This window comes from Acanthaster planci, linkage group LG03, assembly GCF_054643075.1.
Source record: "Acanthaster planci isolate LZ-2023a linkage group LG03, COTS_SCS, whole genome shotgun sequence".
Lineage (NCBI taxonomy): Eukaryota > Metazoa > Echinodermata > Asteroidea > Valvatida > Acanthasteridae > Acanthaster > Acanthaster planci.
Genome location: NC_141779.1, coordinates 15,640,243 through 15,663,840, shown reverse-complemented (window position 1 = coordinate 15,663,840; position 23,598 = coordinate 15,640,243). Strand labels below are relative to the sequence as shown.

The 23,598-nt window shown below is 43.4% G+C and overlaps 2 protein-coding genes across 3 annotated transcripts; one reads left to right on the top strand and one right to left on the bottom strand.

The window, feature by feature from the left end:
* On the top strand, nt 1-12,348 carry LOC110991141 (uncharacterized). Of its 2 annotated transcripts, XM_022256349.2 has the most exons (10): nt 4-134; nt 3,333-3,501; nt 4,492-4,651; nt 5,422-5,533; nt 6,245-6,413; nt 7,067-7,255; nt 8,043-8,278; nt 8,556-8,762; nt 9,805-10,003; nt 10,317-12,348. In XM_022256349.2, the coding sequence occupies exons 3-10, from the start codon at nt 4,532-4,534 to the stop codon at nt 10,474-10,476; spliced, it is 1,392 nt and encodes a 463-aa protein (XP_022112041.2). In that variant the 5' UTR covers nt 4-134; nt 3,333-3,501; nt 4,492-4,531; the 3' UTR covers nt 10,477-12,348. The 2 variants fall into 2 exon arrangements, with proteins under 2 accessions (XP_022112040.2, XP_022112041.2); XM_022256348.2 differs by lacking the exon at nt 3,333-3,501 and having other exon boundaries at nt 1-134.
* Nucleotides 11,591-23,582, bottom strand: LOC110991140 (uncharacterized). The gene is made up of 9 exons (XM_022256346.2): nt 23,387-23,582; nt 22,683-22,896; nt 22,384-22,526; nt 18,274-22,020; nt 17,487-17,634; nt 16,909-17,027; nt 16,336-16,464; nt 15,835-15,934; nt 11,591-15,492 (listed from the first exon to the last, which is right to left on the bottom strand). Exons 1-9 carry the CDS (start codon nt 23,517-23,519, stop codon nt 12,582-12,584), a joined length of 7,644 nt encoding a protein of 2,547 aa, XP_022112038.2. The 5' UTR covers nt 23,520-23,582; the 3' UTR covers nt 11,591-12,581.
* Between the last annotated feature and the right edge of the window lie 16 nt (nt 23,583-23,598).

Genomic DNA, 23,598 nt, shown 5'->3' with positions numbered 1-23,598 from the left:
CAGCGACACGTGAGGCATAAATTATTATAAGTGTGCCTCCGCCCTCCATTGCAGTTCAGGGTCGATCAGGAAGCTGAACTTGTCCGTGAACAAGGACTATTATAAAGTGGTCAGAGCTACTCAGGCGTACACCGGTAAGTGTACTTCGTCCAAGGTAAACTTTCCCTGCGAGCTATTTGGGATCTCCCACCCTTCCAGCAAAAAAGGCACCAGTAATACCAGGCTACGCTACAGATCATGTTAATATACCTGTAAATATGTGCTACATACGCCGCAACATCGTTCGGCCAAAACAGTACCCGTACGGCAGTGCGGCACGTGATCTGTATGCGGAAGTTTACTCCGAACAAAACAAAACAAAAAAAAAATCATATCTAGGTCTGTTGATGTTGACAGTTCTAAGCGTGGTTTTTACCTCTTTGAAATTAAATTTTAGGTCAGTTCATCCTGCAGATTTTTGGTGTCAATGCATTATATTGGTGATCAAAGAATTTACAACAAAAATAGTGTTGGCATTAAAAAAAAAAATGAAATATGGCACAAGCTACATGTATACAGGGTGAACTGTCACTGTAGACCTACCCAGGGGCGGTTCTACAGGGTGGCTAGGGGTAGACTTTAGCCCCCCCCCTGCAAAGATGAGTCAAAAAGCAGTAGCAAAAGTTAAAGGGTGACATCATGTACAAGGGGTTCACCCCAAAGAAATTAGCTCTAGAACTGTGCCTAGGGGGCCCTACATTGTGAGGACCTGCTTTCAGAGAGCCGACAACAACAGCACCTGTATGTATATAGCATTATACCAGTGCCAGTGGTTTATGTACAGGTAATGGTCAATGATTCTCTTAAAAGTCTTCCAAAGCTGTGAATTCCAACAAAAGATGGCTCAATTTCATTGAGAAATGTGATACATAGTGGCATATCTGGGGGCGGGTGCTCATGTTTTCATTGTGTTGGTCATTGTTTCACTGGAATCAAAGGAATTCTTTTCAGACATCAAGGGGGTGTGTGTTAGGTAACGATAGTCTAGAGTGTGTATCGCGATTGGACATGTTGGGGGGTACCCCTCAGTCTCATTTCTTGCTGGATACAAGTTCCTTTGCCACATGTAATTATTGAATTCAGTCTTGAGAAATCCACTTTTGTGTCCCACTTACCCATACTTTTATTTTGTTCATTTCACAATTTTGAAGAATATTTAGGTTCCATTTGGGTTTTATGCCAATACAGATTTGCATATTTATGTATAAAAATATAGTCATTTTGAGGAAGAAACCTCATTACAGGTGTTTCACCGCCAACATTGCCAGAATTTCAGATACTTTTACTATACTGAAAGTCTATGAAAATGCACATAATTCTGAAAAGTGAAAAAGTGAAATTCTGAAAAGTATTAGCTCTTGCATTTTTCACAATTATTGTGGAAAGATGATCAGTGCAAACAGACCCTAGGTATTCCACTGCCGTGTCACTGGGTCAAATCAAACTTAATTCAGAAAAAGTGGCACTTTCATTGACTCAGTACAAAGTTTCTTTCCCTTGGGGACTCGTTTCAGTACATGACAGTAGAAAGTAAGCTGCAGGGGTGAACAGAGTTTTCTAATAAGTTTGTTCAAAAATCATTTTCTCATCAAAAGTGGACAATTTCGGCTTCACAGTTTGAGCACCCTCACCCCTATGAACCACTGTCTGTCTGGAATGACAGATCACAGCAAGAGCACCCTCATTTTGTTGGAAAAACATGGACAATTTATGTTTTAAGAAGTGCACGCACTATGGAATGCCTGAAGGGCCGAAATGACATAACAGTTTCCATGTACAGGTAATACTCCTTCCATAGTCCCTTCACACTGAACCCACTCAAACTTGATTTGAACAAGTATAAAGAATCGTAATGCACGATAGAAATGAAGCAGTTACCATCAGAGGACATGTTATGTGCAGCATTTACAAAATCAGGCAAGCACAATACATGCATTCGTATGGGGTGGCTGAGCCACTGACTCTCGGATGCTTACATGTAGGCCTACTAGTACAAATGTACATGTACATTTATGTACATGTATGTCATGCCAAATCTCCCATTTGTGTTGTACACTTTCAACACCTGAGACGTCTATGGAGGCTGACAGTGTGTTGAACTTCACTGGATGCCCTGCATTGTATAAAATACATGTAACAAGGCAGATGAAGTCGGAGTGTGCCTGGAAGAAGGTCTTAAGTGCTTACGACCTTTTGCCGGGAAGCAAAATCGCTGCCCGAAAAAATTTTCCCGGCAAAAGGACGTATGTATGCAACTAATTTATTTTAATGAAATATAAGGATTTCTTTGCAAACATTTACCGAAACAATTTCCCATGTTGTTTGATAAGTTGTTCAAAGGTTGCTTTTTGCACAGCCTGTGTTGATTTTGTAGTAAATTTTATCCGTTTTTACTAAATAAAAAGAGTGTGTTTCTTACACCCTTTTACCAGGAACATTTTTTCGTACTGTGCTTCCAGGCCAAAGGGCGTAAGTGCACTTACGACCTTTTGCCGGGCACACGATGAAGTGTACAAGTACATGTATACCCATATCGCTTCAGGATTTAACCCATTGCCAAGTCTTTTCATGCTTCAATCCCCTCATATCCAACATGGTCAGTGTAAATAAATATCGCCTGGTAGCCTATAGACATGATGTACAAGGCACCACCTGTAAAGTAGCTTATTAGAATGAACTACAATCACATGCCTCTCTCTCTCAGAGAGAAACATGTCGTGATTAGATGCCCTATCTGGCTAGGCCAGCCCTTGATGGGTGCAAAGTCTGATTGGAAAATGACAAGCAAATATAATATGCCATGGGTCTTTTGCATGGCTTTGGAACTGGCATCATGTATTGATTGATCAACTTTGGAGGAATGATAACCTGTAATGATTGATAAGCTGTAATATATGACTGTATGTTTCATGTTCTTGGATGGGGTTGCATATCATTTTTTACTGATTGCATTTTACCGTGTACGTAATACGGTTACTACATGTATTTCTGTAAAGTTTCTAAGATCAGGTTTTTTTCAACTGTTACAAATTTCACAGGCATACCTAAGGTGCAAGCTTCCGATCTTGATTAGTTCAATATTGTAAAATCAATGGCACTATTTCAGAGTCAAACTTGCATGCCTATGCAGCTACTTGTCAATCCCTAGTTTTGGTCCTCAGTACAGAATAAATGATTTGTCACCAGCAAGTCATGGATCCCTATTTCCAATTTTTCAGCCATACTCAGCTGTATACAAGAAGTGCTGCACATGCAGATGACCTTTAATCTTGGCATTGAGTTTCACCTTGCAGGTCCTCTTTCCCTTGGATTGGCATCAGCCTTTAGCAGGGCCAAGTTTTTCCCTGATTTCTGATGTCCAACACTTTTGGAGGGGGGCGTGACAAACACAATTTGAATGTTCTCTCAACTGCAATGTTACCTGGGATGTCAGATGGCACTGTCTAAATAAATGAGATAGTGGTACGTGACGGTTAAATTAATTTGTAATTTATGGGGAAAAAAGCATGTGACTGGGATGTTGAGGTTCTGGATGCATTGCGTGCAGACAGAATTCTACATTGTATAAATTACAAGGGATTTTGGTAATTGATATCACTGCCCTATGAAAACAAATGCACATTTCAAAAGGTTTTGTGTTTAAAGTGAAACTAAATCAGGAGTGGGCTAAAGATAGAAAACTTCAAAGATTGAAACCAAGTACCCGTATGTTCAATTAAAATGCACTAGTTCTGATAAGGTCATGTGAAGATTATTAAGTGTACCTGAAGTTGTCCTTTGTAATACATAGAACACTTTGTTCTAAACCCATGGGAGTAAAACAGACAATTGTGGTGAGGTCCTTCCATCATGAAATGTACTCTTAAAATGAAAACAACTATATCTTAGCAGTTTCCTCAGCTACAACGAAACAACCAAAAGCATGGGCATGACAGTATTCAAAACCTGTTATTTGCGCGCACATCAGTGGAGGCAGCTCAACCTTACTGAAATGCTGGCACTAATGTGCAAGTAAGATTTTTGAAAGAGGGATAATCCATTCACAACAATGGGGATGTATGTATATCTCCCATGCCTATATTTTAGGTTATTGTTCTCCACACGACAACTGAACAAAATTTTAGCATCCACCGATGGTTGGAAAATCTCAAATAAGGTCTTATTGGGTGAACGAATATTGAAACAAAATTTTGTGCACTTAAGTAGTTTGGACTACAATTAATCTTTTACAATTTCTGCTGTCAACTTTATGCTCACTCAAGATCAGTGACAATTTGATGGTGCGTAGACACTGGTACAAGTATTTTTGAAGGCAAGGCACAAATATTAAAGAAACAGGTTCGGAGAGGGGGAGTAGCACGTTGTGCCTGCAGAGCAGTTGTCATTTGTGATTTGTAAATAAGGATAGTCCCACAGATCAATGAAAGACGAAATAACTGCCTTTCTTCTTAGGTTCTGGCAGATTGTTTATCTGCTTTGCCCTCCTGCTTGCATGCTTGATCCAAGGTCTGCACTTGACGTCAGCATGGAACCCCTACCGGTACCGGATAAAAAGGGGCTCGTCGCCAACGAAGTCCCCATGGATGGTTGCGTGGATGATGGCGGCAGAGCGGTAAGTCAAACAGTCGGTCTATTTTGATTTTCATAGTCAAGTCAAATTAAGAAAAACAATGGTCGAGTTAAAGAAAGGAGCTTTCCTCTATTTTATCTTGGAAAAAAATTCAGTCAGGACCAAAAGACAAGGCCCTGAAAGGTTTCTTCTTTTTTCAGAATATTACTTTCAACAGGAAAGTGACAGAGAAAAGTATTCAGTATACTGTTCAGGTAATCTTAGCAGTAACTGTGTATAGTACACAGCCAGTTTTTCTCTACCTTTCCTCTTTTTACTTTATCAAAATCCTTGTAATTGGAGCTTTAAGCGAGAGATGCAGTGGTTTGTGTGCACTTGGTAGAACCCTAGTAAACTCCCTACGGTACAATATCATATTGCAGTTGGGAGGATTTATCCCTGTTAGGGTTGTTATTTTTAATTTTAAACTGTCCAACAATGCAATCAATGTTCATTTTGTCACATCTCCCCATGAAGGGGATTTCTTTGAGGGAACTCCTAGTTCCAATTTTTTTCAATAGCAGTAAGCTAATAAATGAATCATTTTCCCCCCCAAAGCAGTTATTGATGAGACGTGGATGGTGAGCCCCTGGTTTTGGTTCCCTTGTGCAGTGTATGTCAGGAGTAGAGCATGTTTCTATACATGGGCTTCCTTTTATTTGAGATGGAATAGTCCCCAGAAAATTGCCCTCTTGCGAATGTTTGAATTGTTTCTTTTGGCCTTAAATCTTCTGTATAATTCATTTTCCTGCATATTTGTGTGCCTTTCAAAGCCGGCAGCCGTTAACAAGAGAGGTCTGACAATCCTCACGGCAGCGGTGTTTATCGTTGGAGAAATGGCAGGCGGAGGAATTCTGTCGCTTCCCGACGCACTCAAATCAGCAGGTCTGCTGTTAACCATTCACTTACACGTATCTCTACTTCAACTTTGCGCTTGCATGCTTGAAGAATCAAGAATTTTTTTCTGTCTGAATGAGTTTCACTTACTGATACCTTTTAAGATCCAGAGATACCAGTTTTCAGGGAGTAGCGCGATTTCAGGCTTTTCACTCGCAATGTCAGGCCAATAAATCTCAGGTCCTATAGGTAACAAGGTAGTACTTAGGCTTCTCTGGCCTTTATTTCAGGCTGTGGACGAGAAGCTGCCTGGCATTCCTGCCGATCATTTGTGCAGATACACTAGAGAATTAAAAATTTCAAAACTTTCAGCCGAGACATTATGAGGTGAACCAACATTTGTTGCCCATCAGTTCTCTTTATTCCTCTTGAGCTACTTTTCCCTATATCATGCAAGTACTTTAGTCAGGTCCATTAAAATCCATGTCACAAGCAATGGGCTGATGAGCAGTGACCAAGGCACTTTAACTGGATGGGAACTTGACTTGGGACTGTGTGACTTGTTGAACCTCAGAAGTCCGTCTTGGAAACCAGACAAGGAGGCAATAAATTAAGGTTCTACAATGAAACGTAAAGGCAAGCTGAACAAGAAGGGATGAGGAATTGCTTCCACAAACTTTGCAGTTCACACCCTGTAGGTTCATCTTAAGTACCAAGATGCCACAGTGTATGATAAGATCTTCTGTTCTCCCCCCATAGGATGGAGCGGTATCTTACTTCTCATCTTCTGTGCCCTCCTCTCGGCCTACACTGGCATTGTTCTCGGTCGGTCTTGGCAAATCCTCAAGGATAGGTTTCCTTTTTACCGAGAGCACATAAGGTACCCCTATCCTGCAATCGGTTTTGAAGCCATGGGAAAAGCAGGCAGGTAAATATTCAGCCACATTTGCTCTGTCCACTTGAATTGGATTAAAGTTAGAATTTGCTTCAAGTTGAAGTGAATCCTTAGCGGCAAGAAAATAAAAACAAGTTGGTTGAAAAGTGTTCAACCAGGCTCGTACACATGCTCCCAGTGCACCCACAAATACCATATACAGAAAGTGGTTGCATGTGCCCAGTGCGTCCTGTAGCAAATATGCCTAAACATGCACGCACCTGCAGTGAGTTTCTACAGTAGGACAATTGTTTTGTATAAACACATCTCTTGTTCCCTCTCAGTGCAGATAGGCACACAGATCCCTCTACATTTTAGCTCTCCACAGGCACATAAAATTTGATTTATTTTTCTGGCGGGTTAGGCCTACTAACAACAAATTTATGAACAAATTATAAAAATGTTAGGCAATGAACTTCTGATTAAGCTGGGCTTTGTTAGTGAATATGTAATAAAGCATATGTAATATTCTGAGCACTCTTTCGACCAGTTGTGGAAATCTATCTGTAGACAATTTGGGATGTGGTCGTCCACAAGAGAAAGTCTTCGAGTTAAGACATGCAGTTGACTGGTTTGTACATGTGTATTGGACACAGAAACCTGAATAGCTGGCACTTGCCCCATATCTTTGACGATCATTCACGCAGGTATGCTGTCACCCTATGCGTCAACCTGACACTGTTCAGTGTGACCACCGTGTTTCTCCTCGTCTCCTCCCAGCTCTTCCAGACTCTCTTACAGATGGCGGAAGTGAACATATCATTCTGTGCCTGGGTGCCCATCATTGCTGCCGTTCTCTGCCCATTGACTTGGCTGGGGACACCCAAAGACTTCTGGTGAGTTGACATTGAAAGCACCAAGCAAGTGTGGTACGTGGCCGCATAAAGCATTAAACTACTACAGCACTAACTCTTCAGTTTTTGGCACAGAAGCTGTGACGCCGTCCAGACATTTTCAATTCCCATGCGTATTGTGGAACAAAGTGAAATGAGTTGGCAAGAAATCTGAACGATGTACTGTAAATGAAGTGTACAAATCCAACATATGCAAATAGAGCATGTTTTTTATCAGTCGTATGATGTACATGTATCATATAAAAAGCCTTAGGAAACTTCATCTGCAGTGCAGGTTTGTGCACAAACACGGATGCACCCAGCAGGCTACTTTGCACGGCGAGTTAGTCTTCTAGTAATTTAATGTATAGCTCTGTGGTTGGGCCACACTTTGATGATATCAGCAAATTCTCATGAACATCAGCATCATGTCAAGGTGTTGTTTTAGTTAGTTGCCCAGTACAAATAAACCACTGGCCTTCCTTGGTACAAGACATTGCTCCTTGGTCCGGGGCACTCATCTTGTTTGAGCTGGTCTTTGACAGGAGCATGACTTAAATTGAGTTTGGACCAAGTTACGTGGTGAGACCTTCCTCTGCAAAGCAAAACTCAAGGTATAAAGTTAGTAAGGGCTTTGTTCAAATCAATTGGCTGGAGCGTGAAATTACACACAGGCCTATGGTAGTGGCTGCGGCTGCATTGCATAGAGTCATGTGTAATTTCGAGCCGCAGTCAAGTAATTCAGACATGGACTAACTCGGCTCGGCCGTCTGGGGATACTTTGTTGCAGGCCGATTGCAGCGGGCGCTGCTGTGTCGACCGGATTGGCCTGTATACTCATCTTCGCCCAGGAGATGGAAGATTTGGGCCCCACCGTCAGTCACCCCTCCCCCACCTTCCAGAGTTTTTTCACAGCTTTCGGCGCCATTCTCTTTGCTTTTGGCGGCCACGCCATTTTTCCTACTGTTCAGCATGACATGAAGGACACCAGGAAGTTCCACTGGACTGTGCTTGTTGCTTACACCGGTTGGCAAGTTTTCTTTTTCTTTCAACAGGGCTTCCTGTAAAAAAAACAAAGAAGTAAATCCAAGTGCATTGATGAAGTTTGTTGAAAGGCATTACTTCTGTCCTCTAGTGATTTGCAAGTTCATACTTTGAAGCAAATTTGACATCACAAACTGTTTGAATTGCAAAATTCACTTGAGTTCAGATGGGTTCAACTTCTGCGAATACATAGCACAACTATGTGATCCGATCTCACAAATTCTGACAATCTGACTTCGATTTTGCTGAATTGTTGCAGTTGTGGTGGCTTACTATTTGCCTGTGTCTGTGGGTGGATACGTGGTCTACGGAGCCCAAATTGAAGCCAATCTCCTCAAGTCGTTGACCCCCGGCACCGTCACAACTATCGTGATAGTCATGATTATGCTGCATCTCCTGATGGGAGTGGTCATTGTCATCAACCCCTTCTGCCAGGAAATAGAGGAATTTCTCAAGATCCCACTCAGTGAGTTTTCCTTGTTTTTCATGGGGGGATAACTTGGAGGCAGGACGGCTGCTCCCTGGAGAAAACAAAAATTAGTCATGGATACGCAACCAGCGCACAAAGCTGTGCAAGCATGCTGCATGTTGGCCTAATCGAATGAATATCATCGATGGATAGCAAAGCATCATTGTCAGTTTACAAATAAATTATGCAAGTAAAAAATATGAGCTGTTTTATTTTGGGCTATTAAACACATAAAAGAAGTTAACTGTCTCGGCTTAATGTGCACATGGACAGATCTGGACTTTTTAGACGTGGGAGGAGGGGAGATCAGAATTCACCACCCCTCTTGCCTAAGAATACGGGCGATTCACAATAGTGCCTCACCAAGAGTTTGCAATGCGTTGGAGAAATCATAACGTGCAAAATTTGTCGACCCTTTCCAAATGCACACTGGGTCGACAAATTTCACGCATTGTGATTGGCCAACGCGTTGCAAACTCTTGGTGGCACACTATTGTGAAAAGGGAGGTATTCAGCTAATATTCACTCAATCTCTTTCTCGGCTACATCCGAATCTCTTGTCTAAAGCTAGGTCAAGGTCTTCACTCCATTGGAAATGCGTGGAGACGCGCAGATAATAGATCTAGCCGTAGCTCTGGAAGCCCATTTCGGACACGGCCTCAGACTTGGTATGCATGTACATCCAGGAAATTTCAATTTAGCACAGCTATTTGTTGATATGGTCATTTGAAGTTTGTGGCCTCATGCGTACCTCATGCCTGCATGCATTATGGCCACCTCAATGAAAACAGTGTACATTACCGCTGACCTCTCTCTCGGGAAAAAAATGGGCATTGTGCAGGAACTATAGGTCTGATTCTGGTATCAAAATGGCCACAACCCATTGCTGAAAAACTTGCAGAAGGCTTGGTGCAGGAAAGAAAACGTGCAGCGATGATATCAGAGAAAAATCCAGCGGGTTCAGCCCCTCATCAGGTCTTCAAGAGTTAAGTATATGTAATCTACACACAATCTAATTCTGCACCATCTCATCCTACAGAATTTGGCTGGAAGCGAATTGTCCTACGTACGGTGGTGATGGCAGCAGTTCTCTTCATGGCTGAAACCATTCCCAAATTCAGTGTCATCTTGAATCTCATCGGTGGCACAACAGTCACACTGTTGACCTTTGTCTACCCCTCCCTGTTTTACATTCTGCTCCGGCGGCAAGAGAGTCCAGACAATGCCTGGGTTACAGGGTGAGCGAAAACAAAAACAACCCAAACCCTAATCCAAAACCCAAACTCCAAACCAAACCCCAAATCAAAAACTATAACCTAACCAAAATGAAGCCTCAAACACAGCCCTCTAAAAAAAACGCTAAACCCAAAGCAAAAAAGAAATTCCTCTCAGACTTAATGAATAGATACTATCTAAATATTCCACATTACTTGTTCATTTGTTGGCTTGATGTAGGCCTGAAGTCACTGCGAGATAACATTCTGTTTTTCTCATGCATTGACCCTTGTCATGTTACAAACACAGGTTTCTTTGTGGCTTCATCTCTTGCAGGAAAATTGAGATATGGGAGTATGTACTTCACGCTGAAATTATACTGATTGGGTTGGTTGGTGGAGTGGCGTCGACATACAGCGAGATTTACGACATTGCGACAGCGACAGGGCCAACGCTTACCGTACCGTGTTATATCAACTCAAATCAAACGGGATAGGTTTGCTGTGTCGATTCTCCAGAATATGCCCATACCCTTGTAGTTGTTATGGAAAAAAGCTCAGTGAAAGCAAGAAACGATGGGCAAGTATTTATGAAGGGACCCACACTGGTCCATACAGTCCTTGCAATTGCTTGGACATTTTCAGCATTGCTTGTGATTTGTCAGAGATGTAAAAACTACTGTGAACTGCTCACTGACCACAGTTACCTGAAATATACAAATATCAAAAGTTTGAGAGCCTGCTTACTAAAACAAACGTTTTCAAAAGTAACAATAATGCCAGGCCATCTAACTTACTAGGATTCCAAATATAAATAATCCAAATAGTTGGACCACACAGCTCAGCTGCTGAGGCATAATTTTTCAGTTTGCTTGCAGCATGTTACTCTTCATTTTACATATCTAACTTGAAAAAACAAATACCCTAGTATTACAGTGCTGTGTGAATCAGTGATCATGGGCTGTGACTCTTGGCTTTGCCACTGTTAGGACACTTCAGAGATTTAGCCAGTTAAGTGCCAAATTATGGTTGTAGCTTTTCAAGTGCACATAATTTTCAGTATGAACAGCCACTCAGAAGTCAGCATTTATATGAATATTAGTATCATAAGGGAATATCGAATTTACTTTCTTTATTTTTTGGCTTCCTACACAATTATAGCACCATTTGTATCAACTGGAATTTGTCGTCTTTCGCTTAGTGATGCAATTACTAAAGGAAAAGATGTGCAAGAGGATCAAAGTCATGTCTACTAATTGATATCATGTCCTAAATCTTTTAATATTATCATCTGACATTTTAAATTTGTATAAGTATATAATTACAGATTTGGGTATATATATTTGCAAAATCTATATCTAATCATAAGTTATGACGCATTTTTATCTGTCTTTGATAAAAGAATGAAGATGCTCCAAGGGAATGTACAGAAATTTCAGCAAACAGCTTATGCCTACAAATGGTCATGGTATTCTGGAAGAAAATGAAGAAATCACAGCTGTAAAAAGTGACCTTCAGTGCTTGATTGTGAACTATCAGAGTCAGATCTCTTAACGTGGCCTTGTGTGAGGAAAACAGTATTTTCAACATTTATTAACTGAGGCATCATACTTCTGTGAATGTAGTTTTTATTTCCACTGCAAGCGCTGACACAAGCGCAAAACCTGTTAACTGCAGCTGTTTATGTGTTTATTTCAGCCACAGGTTACTCATCATTCCTTGGTGAAGCTCAGCTGCATGAAACCTGGATAATCTGGGCCCAATGTCAAAGCACAGCTAATCAACAGTTAGAACGGAAGATTTGCTTACTACAGCAGAAAGCGCTGTTTCATGGTGGGATTGTCTTAGTAACTGCACCCGTGAGATCTTTATTGTTTACTGATTGAAGCAACTTTTTTTCCCTCCACGATTGAGTTCGCTTTTGCTGTGCTTACTACTTGACGAGAGTTTCTTTGGAATAGACAGAGGCTCTGCCAGCACAAAATCAGGTGTTAAAGCTGATGACAGCTCTAACCAAGCTCCAGTGATACCTTTTTACCTCATGGAAAACATGAACACGCATTTTAATAATGAATTTGAATTTCAACAAGAGGACTGAAACAGACTTTTAGTTATTTTTTAAACTTAAGGACTGAGATAAATTCCCTGCACATTGAATACAGGATTACTTATAAAAGTTTGTTACAATAATGAAGCAAACTTTAGTTAACATATTACCTCACAATAAAAGCTCGGTATTGAGTAATTTAGAAATACACATTTAAAAACAAACAAAACATTTACAATTTTAGCTATGTTACATGCTATTGAGATCAACTGAAATAAAGTGTGATTCTTCGTCTAATAAAAGTAAGTCAAAAATGAAAGAACACGGTTTTTCACAGGAGTCCTTTCTGTAACAAAAAGCTGTTATATGTTGGTTGTATATGTATTGGGCAAATAAGTGGAAGTCTTCTGCCTGTGGTTTTTTGGTTTTGGCGATCTACCGTTAATGATTTCTCTGCTCTCTACGGGTGTATGTGCTTGCACATATTGAAGTTTTTTTGCTGTGACAGTCCCTGATCCCCAAATCATTAAATCCTTCTTTCCTTGTTAGAGGGATCTACATGTACTCAGTGCCACTGTCTAAATCTTCTCTATCTGAGATCCCCTCACGAGCATCATCAAACGGCAGCTCATCAGCCTCATCTTCATCATCTGGCAAACTATGTGGAGATTCCGTGGATGTGCCTGCGAATGTAGCCAGTGCAACTAAGGGCAACTCGTCAAGCTGGTCTTCTTCCGCTTCATGCTCCCCGAGTGTGTGGCTACTAGCTGGTACCCCTGGTGAGCTTTCAACAAGGTGCGAAAACCTATCAACGTAGCCCGAGTACCCGAATTTGGAACCACGACGACTTTGAGATGTATTTTGTTCCCACTGATCAGAGTCTGCTGTCCGTTTTTCTCTATTGGAATTTCCATTGTGGATGTCTACTCCCTGGCCGAGCTCACCTTCTCTCTGAACGAGGGTAGAGTCAACGTCTGTGTCTTCATCCGCACACAGTGGTACCCAACTAGAGTGCCTGAGCTCATCTTTGGAGGATGTAACGGCTGCAGTAGAAGCAGGTGTTGGGGTCGTCGATGCAAGTACGGTTGCTTTGTCCTCAGTGTCCTCAGCACGAGATGCATCTACTTGGTGGTGTCCAGAGTTAATTTTACTTTCCTCTGTTGTGCTGTCAAATTCTGGAAGTGGTCGCCAATGATGAGAGGTTGCCATAGTTGCCGCATCCACATCTTTGGTATCATCCATCTTGAGCTGTGAGCGTGAATCAATTGTGAGACCTGGGGTTTCCTGTTTGGCAACTGCAGTGCTGGTGATGCTAAGAGCTCCCACTGCAGTGTAATAGGAAGATGCATCAATGAGATTCTCCTGGTCTGCCCGTGAAGCAGACTTTAACACAAGCTCCTCTGTACCGACAATCGAGGTGCTGTGTTCCTCAGTGACAAATGACGGGGAGTGCCCAGAGAAAACCTTTGAAATCTCTTTCGCTGTCAAGACGACGCTGTGTGAGCTGGTGAAAGATTCACGAGACAAGTAGCTACCTTCAGAAGATATTTTTTGCATTACATCAACCTTAGCAGATTCTGTACTCGGGTGGGAAGATGGCTTCTGTGCTATATCAACCACAGGTGGGTGCGAGTCAGAGGGTAACGAGAACTTCCGAGTGTAGGCTGGGTAACCAAATTTTGACTGGCGTCTGATCTGGCCAACTTGGGCGTGCTCTTCCCCAGATGCAGTGATGACTGGGTCCTTGGTTGGCGTTTCCAATGCATCTCTGGACTGCTTTGCCGAGGCAAGTGACGAGTGGGACACTGAACCCACCCTGGGTATGTCATTGCTAAAGACTGAGCTATGGACTCTAGGAGATACCGAAACAGGTGAACCAGGCAGAGTTGGTCTTCTCTGCTGGTGGTGATCCTCAGACACAATGGCACGGAGATTTCCAGACGATGACTTCACAATAATTGGGGCTGTGCAGATGCCTGATGTTGCTGAGAATCCAGTGCCTGAGATTTTACTAGTGGAGATCTCAGAGAGACTCTCATATTTTGGATGTTGATGCACCTGCACATTTGCATAAGAGTATGCTGCCTCCCCTGACGAACTCTTGGCAAGTTCGGGTTGTTTTTCCTCAACAACCAAATCAGTGGAAGGTTCCAGGTCATGCACTGAATGCCTTGAAATAGCCTCTGCGGAGGCAGTGGAAGATTTTTGCTGTTCCTCTTGTTGGATGGCCAGCTGGTGGGAACTGAGGGAATCTACTGATGACCGAGGGAGAGTTGATTCCCTGATGAGGCTTCCAGATGTCAATGGGGTGTTTGGTTGTCTGACTGGGGCTTCGTATGCTGTGGATTCTGAGATCGGGATCCAAGCGTGGGATTCCTGAACTGCGCCTGTGTCAAGGGGCAAGGAATGAGAACTGTACAGAGAGCTGCGCTTTCCCCCAGGAAAACTGACTGGTGGGGGTGACTCCAGGAGAGGTCTCCGCTGCTGACTTTGTTCTTCGTACGTGACAGCTCTGAGTTTCCCAGACGAGGATTTGACAATCAAGGGAGCTGTGTGACTACTCGTGAATGGGGAACTACTTCTTGATAGCATTCTGGGAGAGTTAGTCTTTGTGTGGCTGTAATGGCTTGGATGTGATGCAGTTTCCCTGGAGACAGCATCCATAATTGTTTCCCTGTCCTCATCATACGTCACTGAATGGCGGCTCAAGCGGTGTTCCGATTGGTTGACATCAAACAGTGACCTTTTGACCCTAGATGTGGACGAACGTGAGACAGCGGAGCCACCGGAGATCGAACTACCGGGTGACTTTGTCTTGCTGTTAACCAGTGACAGCCGTTTCTGCATCGCAAGTTGAGGAACCGGGGTGGGACTTGACAGGAGTCCGGATGCACTCCCTGGTTTGGGTTTACTCTCCTGGTATTCTGCCAATGAGAGTATGTCTTCTGCGCTTGATTTTCCGTGGCCTGAGAGGGCAATGTGGGTAGACCGCTGCTGTTCCACTGGTTCAATCGCCGGTGATGGAGACGGTGGAAGAGAAATTGACTCAGCAGAAGACTTCTTTCTTGGCGTTTCTACAACTTCAGTTTGGGAAGATGCAACATGTTTACTCGACTTCCTTTTCAATATAACATCAGCTGGTGACTTCTCATCGACGGTTGATTGGCTCTCCTCCGAGCCAGTATGTGGTGGTCTCTCGTGAAGTGCCCCGTGACTTTTTCTGTCAGCTTCTGCAACTTGCTCATCAATCTCCTTGGTTTCTATAGTTGCTTGGGACCTTTTCGTCTTCTGGCCTTTGAACAAACTGTACGAATGGGACGACTTGAAGTTTTTAAACTCTTCTCTCGAGATTTCCCTGAACAAGTCGATTTCTGCATCGTCGAGTAGAGGCTTGTCTGCCGGGACAGCGTCCATTTGTATGACTGCAGTAGGGGAGCCACCAGATTGCGGTACTTCTGCTTCTGCTCTGTTAAAAATAACAGCGAGACATAAAAAGTGGTGTACCTTGTGTTCGTAATTAATGGCAACATTAGAGACCGACACTGTAAGACGTGAGGAAATTGAAAACACAAAGAGTGCGTAAGGTAAAATAGATTTCTCACAGTTTAGGTGATACTTTCACTTCTATTTTAGATGAAATGATGGCCAAAAACCTTGGAAGCTCCACTTTGAACAAGCTGTTTTGTTAAAAGTAATATCCATCAGCAGTAAGATTACCCTCTCAGTTTTAGTAGAGGTCGGAGGAAGAAATCCCTGCCCCGTTTGTTCGTGAAATACCATTTCAATATATCTCGGGCACAAGACTCACGGTTTTCTTTTCCTCAGGAAGAGGTAGACGCCAAATATGACAGCGACAAGAATGCAGAGAGCTATTATTGCCATGGACGTATCGCCAATGAAGAGGGGAGCTGCAGATGGGAAAGGACCAAGATGGGAAAGAGTGAGGGACAAAAAGAGAATTGTTCTTCAATAAGACATATCAACTTGTCACCATATGAAAAGGAGCGGTAACGTAAATTTTTCTTTTAAAGGAAGAAGATAGGGGCCAAGAGAAACAATTGACGGGAGGAAGCTGCTACATTGTACAAGACTACACTGCTGGAGTAACAATTCATTCCTTAGGCCTACATCATGTGGGTTTACAATGCAAGAAATTCTAGTCTTGAGAGTAAGTTTTAGAGCTTGACGGCAGAACAGATATAGCAAAGCCGTACGTTAAAAATTCACGATGAAGACAGACAAGGTATGTTTAAACAGTGCATAACAGACGGAAGACAATCGAATGTAACACTCTGGTGCGGGTTCTTACAGACTCGTTCGCAGGTGTGGCCCACAAATTCCACTGGGCAAACACAAGTAAACAGCAGGCCGCTACCGCCTTCGTGCTCGATACAGGAGCCACCATTCTTACATGGGTTGGACTTGCAAGTTAGTACATCTGACAAGAAGAGATGCAACTTCTGAGAGTTTCCATAAACATCATATATTTTATCATCGCAACTGAACTTTTTAATCCAAAGCTTAATATTTTCTTATTGCAGTCAGTAACATCCCTCCCTACTTCGGAAATAAAGGAACTTTTCCGGCAACCAGCCACAGTAATATACAGTAGGTATATACGTGCACAGATTACATGGCCGCCATAAAGCTCCTCACACCGTTGCAACAGAACACTTAACGGACATTAAAACAGACTGACAGCAAACGGGTAGGAGAGAATTTTGTCTGTTTTTAGCTTTAGATTTTATAGCTAGTGGCAATTTTCAAAGAGGTAGCAACATTTATCTGCGTTTTAACCTGAAATAAATATCGTGTGATTATTGATAATTTGGCATGATTTATCTCGTATTGACTGTCTGAAGAAAATAATTACTGTTCTTACTGATCTTAGCGTCTGCCGTCTCGCTGGAATCATCATCCATGATGACCACACAGTGGTAGATGCCTTCATCTGAGCTCTGCACGCCGCGAACGATGAGCTTACTGCCCGTAATCTTGAACCTGCCGCGAAACATAAAAATCTGAATGCAGACCGGGCGAAAGAGATATACCTTTACAATAGCGGGATAAAGGATTATAAAGCAAACACCGTCTAGGAAAAAAGTGGAACGTGTAGGGTCGTTATACTTCATTGTCGGCTCAGTGGTATGCTAGGCCTAAGTGTGGGCACATTCCTTGGTCGAAAGCAAAATTTTAAAACAAACCGATGCTGGCAAATTTTAACCAAACTAATTATGACTATCTTGCCCGTTGATGAAGGTTGGCCCATATTTCGAGGCGTGTTAATGGTGGAAATCACTGCGTTGGCAAAAGCCTACAATATTCAGCGTTACCGTGGTCACCGGTATTATCTATAGACGTCTCAGTCCTAACTTAATGAAAAAAAAAACGTTTTGCTGCAGTGTGTTTAGATTTGATGTGAAATTTACTGTGTGGTGTCCGATCCAAGCATGGGCCTACTTTTCACTGAAGGCAGCGCTGTCCTTAGTTATCTTTTCTCCTGTCGGACTGATCCAGTAGATCTCCTTTGGTGTCTTGCTGGGGTCAAAGTTGCACTCAACCTCCGTGCTATGACCCTCCTCCCGGGTAATTTCTTCACTTTTCTCCTCTGCGTCGGTAATCAGGTGGAGAAAAAGGCCGTTTAGTTTACATATTGTTTTTGAATGTCACAATGCCACTGTTGAACCAACTGCTCGTGGGGATGGGTGGAAATCATCCAACAACCGACGCGCTGCGATCATTGGCGGAGCTTTTCGCAATGCCCGTTGTGGCCAACATACACAATTTTACAATACATGTAATTAGTTGTCAAAACCGATGAGTTAGGGTGTCACATCCCCTCCCAGCAACGACCAAGCCTGTTAATAACCAGCAGTATCTGTTCATGAGTGACCCTAATTTTCGTTCAGAGCAACTACAAGGTAATCACAGATTGTCAGTACTCAATGTTTACACCCAAAAATGACTATTCGCATCTTCAACCACAACAACTTTTAATTAATGCGCAACTTCCAACTTTTCCGTCTTCTGCTAGAATGTATGTAATAAAAAATGTCGAATAATTATACACTCTCTACCCACACTGAAAACACAAAAATCGAACCTTTGATCTGGTGTCAGACTACTGACGTCCATTCTTAAAATTTAGCTTTGTTTCTGTATTTGGGTTTGGGGTAAATCCCGGCCCAAATAAAATCGTAATGCGTAATTTTTTATTCTAATAGCCACTTTTCTAAAGACTTGATACCTTCTAAACAAGCATCAGCGACACACTCTGCACTCTCCTCGCTGCTTCCTGTGCAGTGGTCGTCTATATTCTCCGGCAAGCAGATTCTCTGACGGAGGCTGACGCCTTTGCCACAGGTCACGGAGCAGGAACCCCAGCTACTCCAATCGGCCCACTCGGAAGAAGCCGTCTCAGCGTTGGTTTGATATGCCAAAGTGGGGTCATACTCCGGGTCCTCTCGTCGTAACCGGTGTCTCGTTCGCTCTTTGTTGCCGTCAATTGCAAGGTGCCGGTTAGTATCTTCATTTGCCCGTCTCTTCATCTGATTATTGCTTTCTCGGCTCTTTTGTTGTCCCTGCATTCGGTCCGGTGTAATGGTGGTATCTTTAAGTTGGCTACGTGACTCCATATTTTCTCCATGCGTCTGCTTCCAGATGCTAGCACTTTCTCGTTCGGGACTCCATATTCTACCTTCATGGTCTCCAAGATATCTACGGCCTCGTCCAACTTTCGTCATATCAAATGAGTTATGTTCATCCGTATATTCGTTCATTTTGTCATCATCTTCAGAATAATCATTAGTATCAAAATCTAAATCATCTGTATCATCCTCCTCGTTCGCATCAAAATCGCCATCTTCACCTTTGAAAGTCTGAGCAGTCACACGTTGCATCCTCTCGTGATGTAGCCCACGGCCCCCGCTGCCATTTTGTGCTTCGGTTTCCTTGTGAGCATTAAGTACTCCATACTCATCGTCGATGTGGATCCGAATTGCTGCTTTTCTAGCCTGTCCCCGCTGAAATGGCTTCTTTCGGTGCCGGTGACCGCCGAAAAGCTTTACAAGCAGGCCGGGAATAGCTCCTTCCTTCATGCCCTTTCCATCAGACGAGGTGACGTTCGATGGGTCGACGATACCGGACTTGTAGTCATGATTTCCTATGTGGATACCGTGATCTTCCTGATTAATTATGACAAAGTTGTTTCTACGGCTGTCAGCAGGGAGTGGTACGTGGTTTGCCAGCCTAGTGGAAACGTCTTCCGCTGCAAAAAGGTCCGTAATTGCTGGCAAGTATTTCAAGTTGTTTGCCTCAATCTTTCCAGTGATGGATACATTAACCAATTCATGGTCGCGATTATCGATACGTTTAATGTCGACTTTTGGTGACTTTTTGACGTTGTCCGTGTCGGGGGAATCTTTGGAGACTTGAATTTCAACATTTTCTTGGTTCTGACGACTTGATGATACGGGGCTTATATACGGAAATGGTTTTTCATAAATTTTGAACGGCTGCTGACTTCTGGGGTTTGGCTTTACAGTTGTTTTTAATTCCAAATTTCGGAAGCGGGGACTCCGCGTTTCAAGGAACGCTGTTTGTGTTGGCTGAAAAACGCGCGTGCCACCATCGAAAATGTATGCATCACCCATACTCGCATCATCGTATTCAGTTTCGAATTCCGAATCCGGATAATGGGGACTCGGCATCTCGGGGGGTGCTCTTGGTGTTGGCTGAAAAATGTGTACACCACCATCGAACATGTCTGTATTATTCATGTTCGTGTGGGCGTAGTCGGTTTCGAATTCCAAATCTGGATAGTGGGTAGGTCTACTCTGCATTTCAAGGAGCGCTGTTGGGGTTGGTTGAAAAACTTGCGTACCACTATCGAAAATGTCTGTATTGTTCATATTTGTATCACCGTAGTCTGCTTCAAATCCCCATTCCGGAAAGCGAGGATTCTGCATTTCAGGGGGCAGTGCTGAGGCTGGCTGTTCAACTCGTGTACCACCGTCGAAAATGTCTGAATCATCGTATTCTATTTCGAGTACAGAGTCTCGTGAAGGACGACTTGTAGCAGTGGCAGTTGGCTTCAGGACTATTCGGTGCTCCCCCTCGTTCTCTAGTTGGGGAAATGGTTCCAGATACAAGTCTGGTGGTTGTTTTTGATTGTGACCAGGTGAAACACTGCCAGAGTCGGAATGGACCAAGACTAAATCCTGCCTGAGAACAATGCCTGGCTCAGGAGTGACGATCTCCTTCACCTCCATCTGTAAGTTTGCTTCGTTTTCATGTTGACCCTCCTCTGAAGTTTGTGTCGGGTGCACTACGACGAGGTCTTGCCTCAGAAACACCTCCGGCTCAGGGGTCACAATCACCTTCATTTGGAGATCGTCCTCAGGAATCAGCTCCGACTTCACACCCGATTCTAACTTTGGATCTTTTTCAAACCGTCCATCTTCCTGCACTGATGCGGGATGAATCAGAACTAAATCTTGACGGAGTAAAACTCCCGGCTCAGGGGTTAAGATCGTCATGTACTCGGTTTGGAGATCACTGTCTGAACTAGGTTCAGATGCGTGGAACCCCCAACTTTGATCTTCGTCATCAGACGGCAAATGAAGAGCTGCATCTTTTTGTGTCCCTCCTTTGGGAGTGTCCACGCTGCTGCTGGAATTCGGCTTCACCTTTCTTCTGCGAAAGCGATTCGGAAATGCGTTGTCTTCTTCTAACCCAACGGCCTTCCACATTGTCAGAAAGTCCTTCTCTAAGTCTCTGTCACTTGGAACACTTAAAAGGCGTCTGCGGGCGCCATTCACCCCTGATGGCCTGACAGAAGAGCCGTTGTCTTTGTCTGTGTGGGGATCATATTCTTCCTTTTGCTCATTATCTGTCTCGTCCTCGACTATTGCTGACGTTGTAACAGCCTTTAACTCCTGTGCTGTAAGGTTTCTCTTGGATTGCACGCGGTCGTGGAAATCGTTGTAAGTCTTCAACAAGTGTTTGCAGCTCTGATCTCGAAGCTCGTGTGCTATCTTTTCGAGTTGATTAAGCAATGTGCTGTTGATAGCTTCATTCGACGTTCTGTCCGTTAATTTGGGATTCCCGCCAGTACCCCTCCTCTTGGACTTCGTGTCCCTTTGCATTTTGCTGTTTGACAGGAGGTCAAGTATCTTGGTGACGTTTGTCCGCACGTCGTCCAGGCCCTTGGAGAGGGTTTGCATGTCGCGATGCTCAAGCATGGGCCGCGGAGTAGTCTCCCCTGGGCTGAGCTTCTTACTGACCCCATGTCTTTCGAGAGTGTTTCCAGTGGCGACGAATGAGTCCGCTTGTGATTTGCTGTGAAAACGGGGCAAACTTAGGAGCTTTAATTGGTCACCACGGGTACGGTCAGAATTTGCTCTAGTCTCAGCAACTGGGAAGTCAGCCACATCATAGTAATCATCAGCTAATTGCCCGTAATGAGGAGACAGCTCCCCTGGCATTTGGCGATCGTCAGAGCCAAAATCCAGGTAGTCTTCATTGTTTGTCGACAAGAGCACATGGCGATTGACGGGGGAAATCTTCGTTCTGCGGGCTGCACGACCTATGTCTGTGGAAGGCCGAAGTGGGGAAGAAGTTTCTTGGATGAAATTCATGTTATCTCCATCGCCTGGCGTGAGGGCATAATTTCGATTGGATAACGAATTCAACGCCCCGCCGTTTGGTTTCTGGTCGTCAGCCTCCAAGTATACCGGTGCGTCGGGATGGTAATACCCATGGGATAAAACAGGGCGCCTTGGGACCGGACGGTCTGGGACTCCAACGTCTCGATAATTCGGGACTCTCGGGTGGAATGCTCGGGTGTTATACATCCTTGGGGGCATTTCAGGGGGAACCTGGACATTTTGACGGTCCCAAGGGTACGGGACTGGCTTTTGCTCTCGGTTGAGGACTGAAGCCGACTGTAGAAATGATGGAAGCTTTGAGTTGGATAGCTCATTCTCAAAAAAATCTGAAATAGACAGGTTTTGCAATTAAAATGTTAACTAAGAGCATGAAAAATGGAAAATGCTAGCTTTAATCATTAGCATGTTTGTGGTTGGTGGAAAGCAAAGCTTTTTCGTCGGACGCTGTTCGAAGGGAGTAGGACAAGCAGACAACCCTGTGACCTTCCATTTTAAAGTGAGTTCTACCATTTATTGACTTAAGTTTCAGACCTATCCCCAGTAACCAATCCGTTGCAAAAGATACCTAAAACATAACTGTTATGAGTATCCAGGAATGTCACTTAGGCTAATTTCAGATATTTTAGTTGGCATTCCAAAATTCCTCACTCTCAGTGAAACGAAAGAGGGTGTACTGTGGAAACGTGTACCTTTTTCGTTATTTTTAACCTCCAGAAGAATGTCTTCTGATACCACTTCGTCTCGTCCATGGTAGCCGACTGAGACACGGAATGGGTACAGCGTCTGATGCGGGTCAACTTGGCGGATCTTGGCGTTGCAAATTAGGCGGTTCCTGAAGCAGTATACAGCAGAAAACAAACGTTTTGACGTAAACCCTATTTTCACATACGTCAGTTGCTTCCGAGAGGAACACGTACAAACTGCTTCATTTGATAAATAATTTAGAAAGACAATTGAAGGGCAACTGATCACAATGACAAGGCCTCACCGACACTCTTGAATTTCTCTCAGTTTGCTAGCTTCCCCGGTGCTCCCTTCGTGCAACTCAAACCATTCGATGTGGATGGGCACCGGCGGAAGATCACTTGCACGTGGAGTAACATAGATTTCAAACTGGAAGTGATCTGCAAGGGAAGGGATGACGCCATATCCTTCCACGGGACGGACGAATTTTAGGCATGGCGCCCTCTCCGTTAAACGCTCTGAGGGTTAATTAATTTATTAGAATGAATGTGACGAGGCCTAACTAGGCTATTAAATATAGGCCTAGGAAAAGTCTGGTTATTGAGTAACTTACATAATTTGTGTTCTTTGAAATCGGAATCTATTTCTTTAAACTTATTTTTTAATTGCCAAGGCTGCTTAAATAAATTAGTTCCTTCTTCGACTTCGACTAGTTCCAAATCAACATGTCGCGAATTAAGAGGAACGGTATGGAGTCTGTTACGAAACTTGGACATCACTCTTCAACGTCTTAGCGACTAACGCTTACAAATCCTTCACTCTACAGGCTATCGAACCTTTCAGAAGCCTATTATTTCTGTACACAGCCAGAGAGTCTTGTCGTTTAACCACTTTAACAAGTGTCGCGCGACTGTTTAACGGCTGTGTATAGAGAAAAATCACATTTGCAATTTGTACAGTTTTACTGGTCTTGTTTTCACAACTCTGCGCCAGATCGCTTTGACTTACCGCCGGGTGTAAGCTTTCTGTCGTAGCAGTGCCATCCATGCTCGGCCAAATAGGCCGGAGAGTTTTCATCGTCACTCTGTTGGGTCCTAACAACAAAAATCGCCACCAAGATCCAAGCGAAACGAGGAAACATGCTGGCCTTTGGGGCATCGAAATTGTAATCTAAATCGTTTCCATAAACATTCGCAAAAACGAAAGCTGAACGCAGTGTA

What these genes read in the sequence shown, in the direction of transcription:
- LOC110991141 (XM_022256348.2), top strand. Translation starts at nt 4,532, where the DNA reads ATGCTTGATCCAAGGTCTGCACTTGACGTCAGCATGGAACCCCTACCG. An exon ending in GGGACACCCAAAGACTTCTG is followed by an intron (nt 7,256 to 8,042) that starts GTGAGTTGACAT and finishes ACTTTGTTGCAG; the next exon opens with GCCGATTGCAGCGGGCGCTG. An exon ending in TGTGCTTGTTGCTTACACCG is followed by an intron (nt 8,279 to 8,555) that starts GTTGGCAAGTTT and finishes GAATTGTTGCAG; the next exon opens with TTGTGGTGGCTTACTATTTG.
- LOC110991140 (XM_022256346.2), bottom strand. Translation starts at nt 23,519, where the DNA reads ATGTTTCCTCGTTTCGCTTGGATCTTGGTGGCGATTTTTGTTGTTAGG. An exon ending in AGCGCTGCCTTCAGTGAAAA is followed by an intron (nt 17,028 to 17,486) that starts GTAGGCCCATGC and finishes GTTTCGCGGCAG; the next exon opens with GTTCAAGATTACGGGCAGTA. An exon ending in TTCCTGAGGAAAAGAAAACC is followed by an intron (nt 15,493 to 15,834) that starts GTGAGTCTTGTG and finishes TATTTTTAACAG; the next exon opens with AGCAGAAGCAGAAGTACCGC.